General features: G+C 39.5%; 1 protein-coding gene across 2 annotated transcripts in view; it reads right to left on the reverse strand.

Annotated features, from left to right (window-relative positions):
• The window catches only part of uts2r (urotensin 2 receptor), a 56,810-nt gene extending 43,199 nt beyond the window's left edge, over positions 1-13,611 (reverse strand). For both annotated transcript variants that reach the window (XM_019255570.2, XM_010748502.3), the window contains exons 1-3: positions 13,009-13,611; positions 10,849-11,570; positions 9,311-9,689 (exon numbers count right to left, since the gene is read on the reverse strand). In XM_019255570.2, coding sequence (XP_019111115.1) covers positions 9,312-9,689; positions 10,849-11,568 — 1,098 coding nt within the window. In that variant the 5' untranslated portion in view covers positions 11,569-11,570; positions 13,009-13,611 and the 3' untranslated portion in view covers position 9,311. The remainder of the gene's footprint in view (positions 1-9,310; positions 9,690-10,848; positions 11,571-13,008) is intronic.
• Between the last annotated feature and the right edge of the window lie 1,159 nt (positions 13,612-14,770).

The following is a 14,770-nucleotide window of genomic DNA, read 5'->3' on the forward strand; positions in this document are numbered from 1 at the left end:
CCAATTCTTCAGCCTCCTGCCTTCCGGGAGAAGAATGAGGAGCCTCCGGACAAGAACCAGCAGAATGAGAGACAGCATTATCCACCAGGCCATCAGGATGCTGAACTCCCCCCTTCCTTCTTTGCCCGCACCAGGCCATCAGGATGGCACTGATTTTTATTTTATATTTTTTTACATCTTTTACTTATATTTTATATTATTTATTGCTGTTTGAACCAGGGATAAGAGGGAAACGCAATTTCAATTCTCTGTATGTCCTTTACTTATGGCAGCATTGATAATAAAGTTGACGTGAACTTGAACTTGAACAATTATTCTGCTTAGCCTCAGCACAGTGGACACATCCATCTATTTTCTTGTCTTCTCGCTCGATCTACTTTTTGCCTCCTCATTCTTTTCTATGACAGCAGAATGAATGAAAAAAACAGAGTTCACCTGACCCTATCTTTCTGTATATATACCATACTCACCCTCTCTATCTTTCCTCTCCTCACCCTTATCTCTGTATTCCTTAATTTTGCCTCGGCCCAAAACCAGAAGCTCTAAATCCTTATAGAAGCAGTGGCTAAAAGTGCTTAAGGCCATGTAGTGCATTTTGCATGTGGCGTGAAAGCCAGGGCTTAAAGTTCTAAAGAAATGTCCCCAAGCCTTTTTTTTTTTTTTTTGGTCAGAAAAGAGCCAGCAGCTCGAGGTCTGATATGTTCTCTCATGCTGTCACACTGCAGTGAGTTTTTCCATTAGGGTTCAGCATAGTCCTGGTAAACAGCAAAGTGGGCTTATACAGCAGCTTTATCTGATACCAAGTCTGGATTACCAAATGGACAAAGCAGGCAACTGGAGCTGGGCTCCCAGGCATCCCAAATGATTGTCACCAGTAAAGTCCAATATCAACTACGACAAATCCTGCATTAGTTCCTAATGTGGCCCTGCCTTGTAAAGGAGAGCTAGCTGTCTCAATAGCTTTTCAAACTGGATCTCCGTTGGAGGGTTTAGGTAAACATGACTCTGGCAAAACGTGATGATGTATAAACAGGGCAAGCAGCATGAGACTCCTAAAACCTTCCAAGCAAACTTGAATTTTACATTCAGAATCTAAATCAAATGGAACAAGGCAGCAGTAGAAAGACAGCAAGAGGAAGCCCCACGGGATAATGTACCAAATCCCTGCAAAACTAATGACATTGCCATCAGTCTCAGCTATACTAAATGTTAGCATGCTAACTAAGATAGTGCACATGGTAAATCCACTAAACATCAACGTGTTAAACTTATTATTATGAGCATGTTAGCGTTTAGCTCACAGAACCACTGGCAGCCAACCAGACATACTAGCATGACTACAGACTCACAGTATTGTTGAAATCTAAATGTTCTACTTCAGTTTCATATATGGAACTGTAAGTAATTAATGACATGACTTTAAATTAATAGATAGCTCAGAGTGGTTAGCTGACAAATTACCCCAGATGATCATGATGGAGTTAGCTACAATAGCTAATCCAGGGGATTTCAGTTGGACTCTGAGACAAGGAATTATTCATGTAAAAAGTTGATTTAGCCTTTAACCAAAATATTTTCTGAAGTTATACAATGGAGAAGCAAAGTTAGCCTGATACATAAAATGGCCATGTTTACAAAAATAAAATAGAGGTTGAAAAATTAATTGATTTTTTCAAAGTTTACTTATTTTATGCATATTCCAACCCATATTTTTTTAACTAAATTAATCTGATCAACTAAGACAGAAACCTGGAGCCTAATATATTACATCATACAGGTTGTATAGTCTGGGTTGGGCAAAGCTTCCATGTATAGTGGGAACTTTCTTACACAGTCAACAGAGGATGGTCTATTAATGGGGGCCCAACAACAACTTTTGCCCCTAGTCCCTCTTAAAGGTTAATATGGCCCTGTAGCATACTTAAACATTGCTGGAAAAAAATGTGTCCTGGGTGTAAAGTTGATAACCAATTATGTACAGTTCTGCATTGGTAAGCTTATACACTGCAGGAAATTGTTAATGAGTTTCATAACTCTGACATCTTGCCTATCATTTAAATAAGTAAAATGCAAAAGTGCAGCTCCAAAATAGTTGCTAGTTGAAGGGCTCAGAACACAAAACAGAAACTAAACAAAAAAAACAACACTGTTTTGCTGAACTCTGCACAAACTGACTTTTCATTCCCAATTCACGTGACCTGTCTGGCTGGGATGTGTGAAAGAATAAAAACATGACACATGAGCTGCTGAGAAGCAAGTATTCTGATAATGAGGATAAAGTGTGACTCGGGGAAAAATGAATATATATGAAATACATTTATGTGCACCAGATCGTGAGAGAAACAGGAGTTCCATCATTTGAAATGAGGGTCGAAACATTAGCCTGAACTCTGCTAAGATAAGGGGCCACTCGATCAATTCCAGCCTCTATATAATCTCCCAGAACAGCAGTGGAGGGGGATTTAAGGTGCTTATTGATCACACCAGGGACTTTCCCAGACAATATAGCCAGTAGTCATTACAGGCAAAGCTTCCTATCACCTGAGATGAGAGTAGAACAGTAATTCCCATTTTCAATTCCCAAAATGAGCCACGTCAATGTAATCAGCTTTTAGATATTTGGCCGGGAGATCAATAGTCCTTTCAGCAGTATAAGCGAAAGAATGAGTTACTGTGTCCCTGAATGACCTTTGCAGGAATGACCTCTGCTTGTTTCTGCCAAGAGACCCTCTGTCCAAGTGCTATTTCATTTGGCAGCTGAGATGGAAGCTCCACGGGGGGAAAAGGCTATAAGTTAATGAGTCTTCTATCAATATTTCTGATATAACATGCTCTGGCGCAGCCTATGACAGATGATGATGACTTTAAAGTGGGATAATATGTGCAGCTCTAGACATGGGATTAAAGCAATTATAATTAAAGTTGGGAGCATGTCCGGTCTGTGAGGGAATGATTATTTCATAGCCAGCCCTAATAGTGGTCAAGGCTTCTCTTGTTTGATCTTTCTGGAGTTTATTGGGAGAGTTTAGTTCGCTACGGCATGCACCATGAACATATATAAAGCTGTAGGATTTGATAGCCTTGATGATTTATGCTAACAGCCACAGTAAACAACACTCATTTAACATTGGCGTTGGACTTCAAGTGTATTATGATTTCATCAAGGCTAACACACCAAAATACACAGAGGATGGACTCTGAAAGCGTCAGCTGCAGTAGAGCGTGTGATCAACTGAAGCTAAAGTAAACTGAAGTGCGCACCTGTGCGGGCGTTGCACTGCTCATCCCTATTCTTACATATATATGTATTTCTTCACCCTTGGCCCCCCGACAGGCAAAAACTACAAAGGACTGTGGGAAAATGAGTGAAATCTGTTAAAAAATTATTCCAAAAAATACCATGCCAGAGGCATTGCAACCCAGCAGAGCAACCTTGTGGATTTAACCTTGGGGTTTTTACATTTCACATTGAAATAAATCAATCAAATCGATGTGTATTCATGATCCTGTGGTCAAAGATACACTTAATTCAGTATAAGTAAATCAAACCTACGGCTCCAAACCCTGCATAACTAAAAAGGCATCCAGTGAAGCTGGCACGGACAGTGACTTTGAAATGAATTAGGATTATCTATAAATGATAAGTTGGTGGAGATTTGAGTATAGTGTGTGGATGTGTGTGCTTGAGAATGCATAATTAAGATTGTTTGATAAATAAATAATATGAATAAATATCTTTTTTGCATCCACCAACAGTAATGGCATTTTATAGAGATGTTTTGACCCATATATGGATCTGTATTGGCTAAAATCAATCTTTACTAAATTCAGTGTTTGTCCATCTCAGCTGTTCATGTTGCAGCACTGCTCCTTTACTACAGTGCAGCATCTCTCTGTGTGGATGAGAAAACTGATGTGGGTGTGTGACTCAGTCTGAGTGACTCAGACACTGAGGTTGGCACAACGCAGGGATACTCTACACTCTGATGTTAACAAATCTATTATCTCGGGATGCCATAGTAGCTCACATGGTAGACCACATATCAAGGCTGGGTCCATACCACAGCAGTGGCTGCTCTTTATTATCATATTTATATTTAATTAATTAAGGTATCGGATTAGATATCCTAAATATCCAAATATAATATTCAGATTGAAAAAAAAATCTTGATCTGTATCAGGAGGGCTCTTATCTCATCTAATCCTAACCAATCTCAACCCTCATCCCTCAACCTAATCAACCTCACCAACCTAACCAACGGAGGAAATGAGTATTCGCCAGTCAGAGGCAGAATATGTCATAAGTCATTCCTTCTCTATACTTAGGAAATAAAATTGGCGGATCATGAATGAAATCATCCATTTCCTATAACTGCTTATCCTTGTCAGGGTCGTGGGTGGCTGGGGCCAATCCCAGCAGACACTGGGTGAGAGGGTACACCCTGGGATCGCCAGTCCATCACAGAGCTGAAACAGAGCTGCACAGTGTACCCAGCAAGTGCCCACCCAGACAGGGAGAATATGCACACACAACCCCACACAGAGAGGCCCCAGCTCATGAATGAATGTCTGTATAAGATGTTATGGAAAGCTATTTGATATTGTTGAGATGTTTCAATGTAAACTAAAGTGGTAGGCTCACATTGCGATTCAGATATGCTGCTAGCATGGCTAGAAACACAACAACAGTTCAAGCTCTAGTCCTTGAGTTTTACTTTGCCCTCCAAATTTCTGTTGATAAAGGTTTTTTTTTTTTTCTTTGGCAATCTTTTCCCTTTTTCTCTCTTTTCTATTCTTATTAGCCAACAGCCTGCAATGGATTTTTCCTGGATGCACAATCATCATATATTCCTTTAAAAACATTGAAAGACAATACTTTAAAGTTAATGAATAATATAGATGGGTATGCACAAGCAGTTTTAGTATTGCAGTTTGTTTAGTTCATTGTATGAATTATTCACTTTTCTATTCAGACACAGCTGACACGGAGAAATATTGCTCGAAAACCTTTTCTCTCATTTAAATTCCCACTTCCTCTGCTGACTAATTTCCTCTCCTTATCTGGGGGGAAAAGGGCCAACATTTAGACCTGTCTAAACAATGACAATATCTGATATATTAACATGTTTTCTCAACAGATTACACACACAAGGGGTTATTCATAATCATATATAGACACAGATTATGTTGATGTATATCTCTGTCTGTTACCATGTATAGCAGCCCAGTCTATGCATGGTTTTTATCCACACACCGGATATCTGTTTTGTAGATAATTGATACAGTTTACAAATGTGCCATAGATTGGAACAGGCAATAACAAAGCAACTAAACAAATGTCCTCATCCACTCTTATCCCAGTTACATTCTTGTGAAACTAGCAACACATTTAAGGGCAATCTCAGACCCGTGTGTGGGAAATATTTATCCTTTATAGGCTATGAATGGAATAATTAGGCTTCTTGATGCAAAATTCCATATGCTTTTGCTCCTGCGGTGAATGTCCAACCACAAGCCTATAAAACGGGGCTATACAGTCCATGTTTTCCACGGTGACTGCTAAAAATGCCCGGTTCTCACCATTTCCTGCGTCCAGTGGCTGCTTCCTCGGGTATGATGCTATCTGTGTGCATTAGGAGTTAGGGCACTTCCACAGTGCCTGCCAGGCAGCTGTCACCATGTTAATTCATGTGTTTAGCCTGAAACTTTTTATTGAGGAAACATTTACGAGACACTCTAGAATTTAGCCCAAGGCCATATTAGCCAGTGATGATGACTCCATTTAGAGCAATGAAAGATGTGTGTGGAAACCAATAAAAAGAAAGAAAGGTGTAAGTTTTAAATAAATTTAACCGAGGTAGACTGAAGGTAAAATATATAATTCCATTTTCATGACCCATTGCGTTTTCCAATAGCTCATTTATTCCAAAATTGATTTTCCAAAGGTGCAGTGGTAAAAACTGGCCTTCGTGTGCACCACTTTCCAACAGTCACCAATAGTCTGCAGAGCCAAGTGTGAAACAGCCTTTGAGAAAGGGAGAGGAAGGTGCTGCTCTCCACTAATTAAGAAATTAATAATGAATACAATGTCAGTATTGAAATAGATAATAGTTCAACATTTATCTATAACGCAGAGATAATACATTCATTACTTTGCAGAAAGAAAGCAAATTATATCATAGCTTCATGCTCACAGAATCCAGTCTTATCTTTGCTGCTGTCCTCAGGGCCATTTAACCACAGTGGCTGTGATTTCACGGCAGGACGCTATAAAATCAATCCACACTCTCAGTTTGATATTACCGCTTCATTGTTTTGCCTCACTTCAAAAAAGCAAATGAGGAAATTTTCCAGCTGGAGCGTTGTCATGTTTGTGATAGCTGTAATATTAAACTATTTCTCCACATATTATATACAACTATTTATATTTAATTAGAATTAAACGCTTGCTTTTTATATTGTTATTAGTAAATTAATATAACACCAATTTGATGATCCTCCCTTTGCTGATTTGACAGGTAACAGGGCTAAGGTGTGCCTCTGCAGTCATGCTGCATATTTAGTTTGTATTTGTACTAATACCATTTAGGGAAATCAAAATTTTTAGAAAACTTAAATTAAAATTTTTATCAATTACATATTGCATATATTGCCACTTTATTTGGATATTTATGTGTCCACCTTCAAATAGTTAAAGATTATTTTTAACATTTTCAATTATTAATTTGAGATTAATGAATTACAAATGTTACAAATACTACAACTGCTAAACAAAACTCTGGGCGGACTGCCCCCCAAAAAGTGTGTATTAATCACTAAAAAAATAATTAGTCACTACCCAATGGCAAAAAACCCCCCCAATAACATTACTCCATACTTCAGTCACCCAGCACAGCTCTGTCAAAGGTGCCTTTAAAAGCCTGAAAGCAAGACAAGAAAATAAGAAATATGGCTAAAAAAACAGTGCTCACCTCCAACTGCATTTCTCCTGTTTTGCCAGATGTTAACTGCCGCCCCACCACCACCATTGTGCTAAGCTAACATGTTCTGGAGGATTCGTATGGAAAATTTCAATCAGCCCTCAACTTCCCGTGGGATAGCAAAAAAGACGACAACTGTTCACACTGTTTGTTACTGGAAACATCAAGTGAGAAACAAGTTAGAAACTGGACAATTCTTAAAATACTGGCATTCAATAAAACATACATAGTTTATTGGTGGTGGTGGTTTGTGAAATACTGTGCATGTATCTGTCTGACATGTGTGCAGGCATAATATGGAGCCATATTCTTTGCGCTTGTGAATTATAGTGTTTGTCACTCAGTGCATTGTTTTCCAAGGCAGAGCAGTAATATATGACTCACTGCTCTTTCTCTCTGCAGGCAGCCTGGACACACACCACCCACAGTAATCAAGGGTAAAGCACTACCAATATATTAGCTGAGTGCAATGTTATGAACAGGATTGTAAATATCGGATTTTTCCGTCTTTTTTACTCTTGTGGGATGAATTAGTATGAATATTATTTTGGAACATAAAATAGTCTAGTTTTATTGGAGAGATTGTGGGGAAAAAGATAAACACTCATCAGTCATAATATCCTGCTGTGTCAACCTGGACTTAGTTGTGATTTTATTTAGTAACTTAGCAGATGTGATTATCTGCGAAAGAACAAAAAAATCCAATGTGTCAGCTGTTTTTCTTTTGTTTTTCTCTGCATAGATATACTGCTGTGCTACTATCTAAGTGGCAAGTTATTGGCAACTATGTGCCTGTGTGTGTGTATGTGTATGTGTGTGCGTCCTGCCACTGTACTGTACCCCACCCCCTTTTCCCCTCACTCTGCTTTCACCCTCTATTCCACTCCGCTGCACCAGGATTCCTCCAGCTTCCTCTGCAAGGAACGTTTGCGACTGACATCTAAAACCCATTTAATGCATGAGACAGTTGTGCTGACCGATGGACCAGTGCGCAAATATACACAAAATATTTTTGCAATGAAAGAATTGTGACATCTGGCGACGGTGCAAAGCTGAGAAATAATTTAAAAAAAAAACATAGTTTAGTCCTTGAATGTGGAAAGATGGATGTTAGAAAAGACAGTTAAAAGCTTAAATAAAGTCTAATCTGACCAAAAATCATATTGTAAAAAGGACAAGAAAGGAAGGCTTTAGGTGATATACAGCTACAGTGGGTAATATTTCAGTCATAAAGTGGCTAAAGCTTCCTTGATGTAATAGGCGATACTCAACATTATTAAAAGGTAAAGTCAAGCTGGAAAATCCGATCATTATAGAGGATTTTGACACTGTGCATGTAGAATGAAGTCCTATGAATAATGCATGATTATGTGTTATTTTTAGAACACTTGACACCCCATTTCTAAAACATGGGGAGGTAACAAACCGAACTAATTATTTTAATGCGTAATTAATGCCAATTACCTACAGCTGTATACATTTCTATATAAAAAGTCAGTTCATTGTTCATTGTTCAGCCCCTGAGCTTTCACCTACTCTTCTACTTAGTCTTCAAGAAAGACAGTGAGATGCAGTTGAAAGTCCTGAAATGCTCCTAAGTGGTAGATACAGTTACACATTTGAATGTACAGTATATGATCAAATCACAGCAATATACTGAGAGGTAGAAACATACTGCCATTATAAAATAATAAACGTGAATAATGAACTGAAGTTAAATAAAATAAACTGAAGTTAGATCAAAATCTTTGATTTTTTTTACATATATCTTTGGAACTGTCCCATGACTCATACAGTATATGATGACTTTGTGCACCCGAGGAAGGAGACAGTCCTCTGAAACTTCCACACACACAAAAGGTTTTTTAGAAGAGCGATTATATAATTGCTGTTCTCAATTTTATGAATTTCCCATGCAATGAGATATTTATTGTTGCTGAATGTGTTTCAACGGCTCACCCAGTTCCACACATAAACATCAAGAAGCAGCAGTTGTCCCATATGGACATGTTTACGCAGCACACTATTACACTGCAGGAAGTAGGAATCCTAAACAGACACGTTTTCAGAGAGCCAGAAATCAGTGCCATCTGAAGTTACATAAACCATCAGAGGCAGGCTTTCCTCTCATAGAACACTCCAACAAAGCCTAAAGTGCAAAACATCCACTGGATCCCAGGCTGTTGTTGTTAGTTGAAAGACGGAAAAGTAGTTTAATTTTAATGCAGCACTAAGTCGTGTTTAGGGAAAGTCTTAGGCTATATTTTAAAGATTGTCTCTTGTTTTTCTTATCAAATAACAAAAGGTTAGTCAGAAAACTCTGTTCCTACCTTACAAACTGCTGTTATGTGCTCGCAGGGAGGCTGTGTGCGTGAGCATAAAGCTCTCTGTACACTGCTGACTGCTGGAAGATGGCGACCTGCGTGGCGAACGCTGAAAACGACTCCTCCTGTTGAAGTAGCTGCCAGCTGTCCAGGAACGCTTGTGCTTCCTCAGGTACTCCTTGTAGTTCTTGGTGAGTAGCGTGTACAGAAAAGGGTTGATGCAGCTGTTGGAATACGTCAGACACGTGGTCAGGTAGTTGATGTTACGTTTGGCTTTGGTGGACAGGGACAGTGAGGGGTGAAATTGACCCAGCAGATGCCAGATCCAGAAGGGCAGGAAGCATGCCCAGAAGAGGAGCACGATGGTGAAGATCAGGTACAACACCTTTTGGGACACAAGACCAGCGGAGATAAAATATTAAGCAGAGTCACTGTGCAGATAATTGTGCATTAATGTCAGATTCCTAACACAATGTAATCCAAACACTGAGACAAATCAAATCCTGCCTCACTTCTCCAGTGTAGCAGCACAGCAAGGGATCCATAGATACACAGCATTGGTAGAGACAGAAAGATTAAACGGAAGGACATTTGGTCTGCCTTTAACACATAAAACGCAGATTCTGCCACATTGTTAATCACATTGATAAGACAAAATGAAATCATCTTAAGCCCCACTATGAGGCAAATTGGACCAGGTTTTGTCTCAGCATGAGAAAAAGACAAGAGCGGAATGGAAAATAGAAAACCACCAGCAGCAGGGAGAGGATTGATAATGGGATGTTTTAAGCAGAGAGCCAAACCGATGCTGCTACAGTCATATATGCTTAAAAAAACAAAACAACCGTTTATCTTTTATGGTAATAGTGTTCTTAACACTAGAAACAGGAGGTCATACAATAGCTGTGAGACAGAATGCCACATGCCTATAAGCTACAGGATAGGAACGATCCCATCCTTCAGGATTTAATACAGTCTTCATGAACAGTATGACTGAAGCAACAGGCATTGTGAGTGGAACGCCTGTGGTAATATTTTGCACAGCAGTGTCTTGCCGAAATTCCTCCCTATCCATCACTTTGTACCTGATTAATGTGTCTGGATCCATTTCCAGCTACGACTGGGTAAGATGTGAGAGACAAGGTCTAGGGTGCTGCCCACCAAAAAAGGAGAACTGAGAACTGGGCCGGACATTAGTTTAAAGAGACTGTCCTCTCTCCACAAAGTACACAGAGGGAGGAGGTTGGAGTAGTTGGGCAGGTCAACAAACATTAACCTTTGACACAGGAGATCAGAGTTAACGGGTTTTTATTTTTAAACATGAACTAGTTCATTCTGAAGTTTTATTTTTGTTAGTTTTGTTATTTTTCCCTCTTATCCTAACTAATTAATTAGTGCCTAAACATAACCAAATCAAAATTATAGATTTTAGATACATGCAAATATTCACTGCATAAATCTTTGGGTAAAGCCCACAAAGCACTAGAAGCTGAGCTTTTGTGAAAAAGAACCTCTCAAAATACACTATATTGCGATACACTCACCTTTTGATTGGGAAGCTTCTTGGTCTGTTTGAAGGTCTCCGTCTGTGAAACCCAATAAGTGCGCGCAAGCTGGATGTAGAGATAGCCAATAATCAGTCCTGGGGCGACAATGCTAGTGCAAAACAGTAAAGAGATGTAAACTTTGTAGGAGAGTGGTGATAAGGTGGTCTGACACATAGCCTTGTTGCCTGCGGTCTTAAGCTGAATCCTCACAATCATCGGTAGGGTGAGGACAAGAGATGCAGCCCAGACCAGCAGAGCGATCGCCTTCCGGTAACTTTTGGACCGCTTGACTGTGTCGAGTGGCTTGAGCACAGCAAAGTAGCGCTCTGTGCTCATGACTGTCAGCGTGAAGATGCTGGCATGCATGGTCAGAAAGTCCATGCTGATCAGAATCCGACACCCTATGTCCCCAAAGTACCATACCTCTAGGAAGTGTGTGTAGACTATAAAGGGTATTGTGAGAAGATACAGCAGATCTGCCAAAGCTAAGTTTATGATGTAGATGTACATAGAAGCTGCAGTCCTCATAGAGTGGCACATGACCACCAGGGTGTAGATGTTTCCTGAGACTCCAACAAGGCACATGATGGACAGAATGGTGCCAATGGTAAAGGTGGCGGCTGAGTCCTCATGGGCTGTGTCATTCAGAGGGGGCTCGGTGGCATTGGCGCCCCTTTCCACGAGGACTCCTACAGGCTCCATGGATACTGTGGTCATATCTGGATGTGTGGGAATAGAAATGAAAGGGTTGAGGGTAGAAACTGTACAGAAAAATGACATTTGGTAATCAGCCACCTAATTTGGACTAGTTCTTGGACTGTTGAAGTGGATTTTACATAAATGGAGACTATTAGAGCCAGATAAACCTAAAACTATTTGTGACAGATGAAGAAGCCATTAGGAAAGAGTTTCAATGAGCTTGCTGTCAATGCAAAGCTTCTTTTCAGGCTCCATCTCTACTAGTTAAAATGTTGATCTTTTACTTGAAATACCTCTGACTCAGTCTCATTGGGAGAGTGCAAGCCTTTTAGTCATGGTTTAGAAGGTCATGAAAATAGATTTGAGCGAATGTCAATTTAATTAAATGCTCATGTAATATAAAACACCACAAAGTTTGTCCTTGTAAGGTTGTCTAAATTCTCCTAGATTTGTCATGAAACGAGAAATTCTGAAATAGTTGGTGTCTTTGTTTTCAAGTTTTCAAATGGCATATGGCGTGACCATCCAGTGGTGGAAAAAGGAAGAATATCTTTTACTTTTTACTTCAGAGTAAAAGTAGCAATACAGTTTCAAAATATTCTGTTACAAGTCAAATTCACAATATTACGTAGATAAAAGTACGAAGTACTAGCATTCAAAGTGTACTTAAAGTATTAAAAGTTTGTAATGTTCCAATTGTTGGGACTATTTTTTTTTTAATATATGAATAATTGAATTTAAAGTGGAGTAAAGAGTATAATATTTTCCTCCAACACGTAATGGAATTTAAGTGTAAATGAACCTGAAATGTAATTATTCCTCAAAATTGTATTTAAGCACAGTACTTGAGTAAATGTGTGTGTGTCTGAGTGTAGAGAGTCAAAAGAGCCACAGTGATAGCAAACTATCCTGATGGTTGCATTTGGATTTCTTAATACTGATCAAATTAGCAAATCCTACAGTGAAAGTGAGAGCTATAGTTATTGGGTGGTTTTCTGAGTATTATGTACATCAGCAGAATTTAAAAGGGCTAATGACAAAATGCACCTTCACTCTCTGGGATCATGAGGGCCAAAGAATCAAAGCTTTTGTGATGCTCGCACTCAGATCATATATTAAAAAAAGAGAGAGAGCCAAATGTATCAGAGTTCATGCAACTGTTGAGACAACTTTTTACTCAGTCAGAGGTCTCTCTTTGTCCACTGACTGTTGCTAAGCGTTCAAGATTCACACAGAAATATTTGAGAGTATTAAGTATTCTTCCTTCATGACATACGTGTCCTGTTCCAAAAACACCAATGGCAGAGATGTCAGACAGGGTTAATAATACATTTCAGTCCTAACTAATAGACCTGTCTGCTCTCTTAAGTACAACAGCCCTCAGTGCATGGTTGCAAATGTATGTTTCAAAACACTTATAATTATATATATGTGGACATGCAAGTGAATTAGTCTTACCTGGATTACCTCCCCGGACAGAAGGGTTTAATACTCAGTTGCAGTTTCATCAGCCATGCTTTCTATCACTTAGCTCCTCCAAACTTCGCACTTACTGCAAAAATTTCACACTCCATAAAAGTCCCAACAGATTCTACAGAGTATCTGAGAGATGAAACACGCAGGTGGAACAAAAGAAAAAAGAAATCGATATCCAACAGTCTCGTGGGGAAAAATAACCTAAATGAGTCATCCACTACAACAGAAATCCCTCCATTGTTGACTAGGATCTCAACAGCAAATGAACCAATCCAATGTGTGTAGATTGAAGGAAAAGGCGCACTGACAGCAGCCTTAAAAGTTCTCTTCCAGTTCCTCCACCCCTTGTGCACCTTGGTAGCATCCAATCACTGGATGTCAGCTGTGACATCGGCAGCAGAGTGAATTTAATTCAGGAGAGAAAATACATCTAAAAACAAGAGAACATCAATGAAATGGTGATGAGAAGTGAGGATCACATTAGGCTACAGCTGGTTACGGAGAATCCCTCCTTTGACTGAGAGTAAGAAAGAGAGAGAGAGAAAGAGAGAAAAAGAGAGAGAGAGAGAGAGAGAGAGAAAGAGAGAGTGCCAGAGGTAGAGAAAGCAAGAGAAAGGGGAGGGAGGGAGGGAGAGAGGGAGCAAGAAAGGGGAGGGAGGGAGAGAGGGAGGGAGGAGCGCACTGCTGGTGAGGCACTCTCTCGCTTAGAATCCCAAAGTGGGAGGGAGAAGACAGGGGAGAACGGGCTAGAGAGAGGTATGAAGGAAATGTGTCCTGTTCTCTCTCTCTCTCTGTACTCTAACCTCTGTGCCATCTATTTCCATGCCACAGGGGCGGGTGCCACACTAGAGACACATTACACGCTGACAGAACAACCCTGCTGACACAAACACACATGCAATATAAATCAATAGCTAAAACGACTGCCAGTTCTGCCCATTTGTTCCAGCGTGGAATATCCAGTGGCCATTATTTTAAATGGATAGTGCCAGGGTCAATGTCACCTACTGCTGCTGCAATTCACCTAAGCACAGTCATCAAACATGCTCTGCAGGGGAGGGGGCTGCTCAGACAAGGCCACTACAGGCGGACGATACATTTATAAAATGATATGTGTGTAAAAAAAAAAAAAACCTCATTAAAATGATTGTATCTATGTTGTTTTCTTTTCTTTGGGTTTTTAAGGTGCTTAGACTGAGCAACTTTCAAGGGAAAAAATCTTTTTTTTTTCATTCAATTTAAGACATTAAATGTAAATATTAACAAAACAGTGCAGAGTTTCCAGACTGTTTCAAATCATTATAAATTATGAGTTTCCAAAAACTCTACAAGCGGGCAAAGTTCTTCCCTTCTTACCCACAGTATACGTTACTGTGTCTCTTCAAAGACAAACAGGCTGCCAGTTCCTTTATTCACATTCCAGTAGAAGGTATATCAATGTTCTTTTATAATAGTGCAATTATCCTTTTGGAGTGTACAAGTCGTCTGTCCACAGTCAATGAGCAGTGACTGCTACAGTTACAACAAAGTCTTCAGGGTATATTCCCAGTACAGAGTTTGGCTCATAAAGGAATTTCCTTTCCAATTATAAGGCTTATTCATCCAACCACACTGCTCTAGAATTGCAACAGCTTTGCACACTCTCATTTTCCTTTCTGCGCTTTGCAAATATCAAGAAAACATTAGGGGACATTTGACCTAACCTGTGTAAAATAAGTTTTAATTGACCATTTGTATTGTTATA

This window comes from Larimichthys crocea, chromosome XVI (assembly GCF_000972845.2).
Source record: "Larimichthys crocea isolate SSNF chromosome XVI, L_crocea_2.0, whole genome shotgun sequence".
In the NCBI taxonomy this organism is placed as follows: Eukaryota; Metazoa; Chordata; class Actinopteri; family Sciaenidae; genus Larimichthys; species Larimichthys crocea.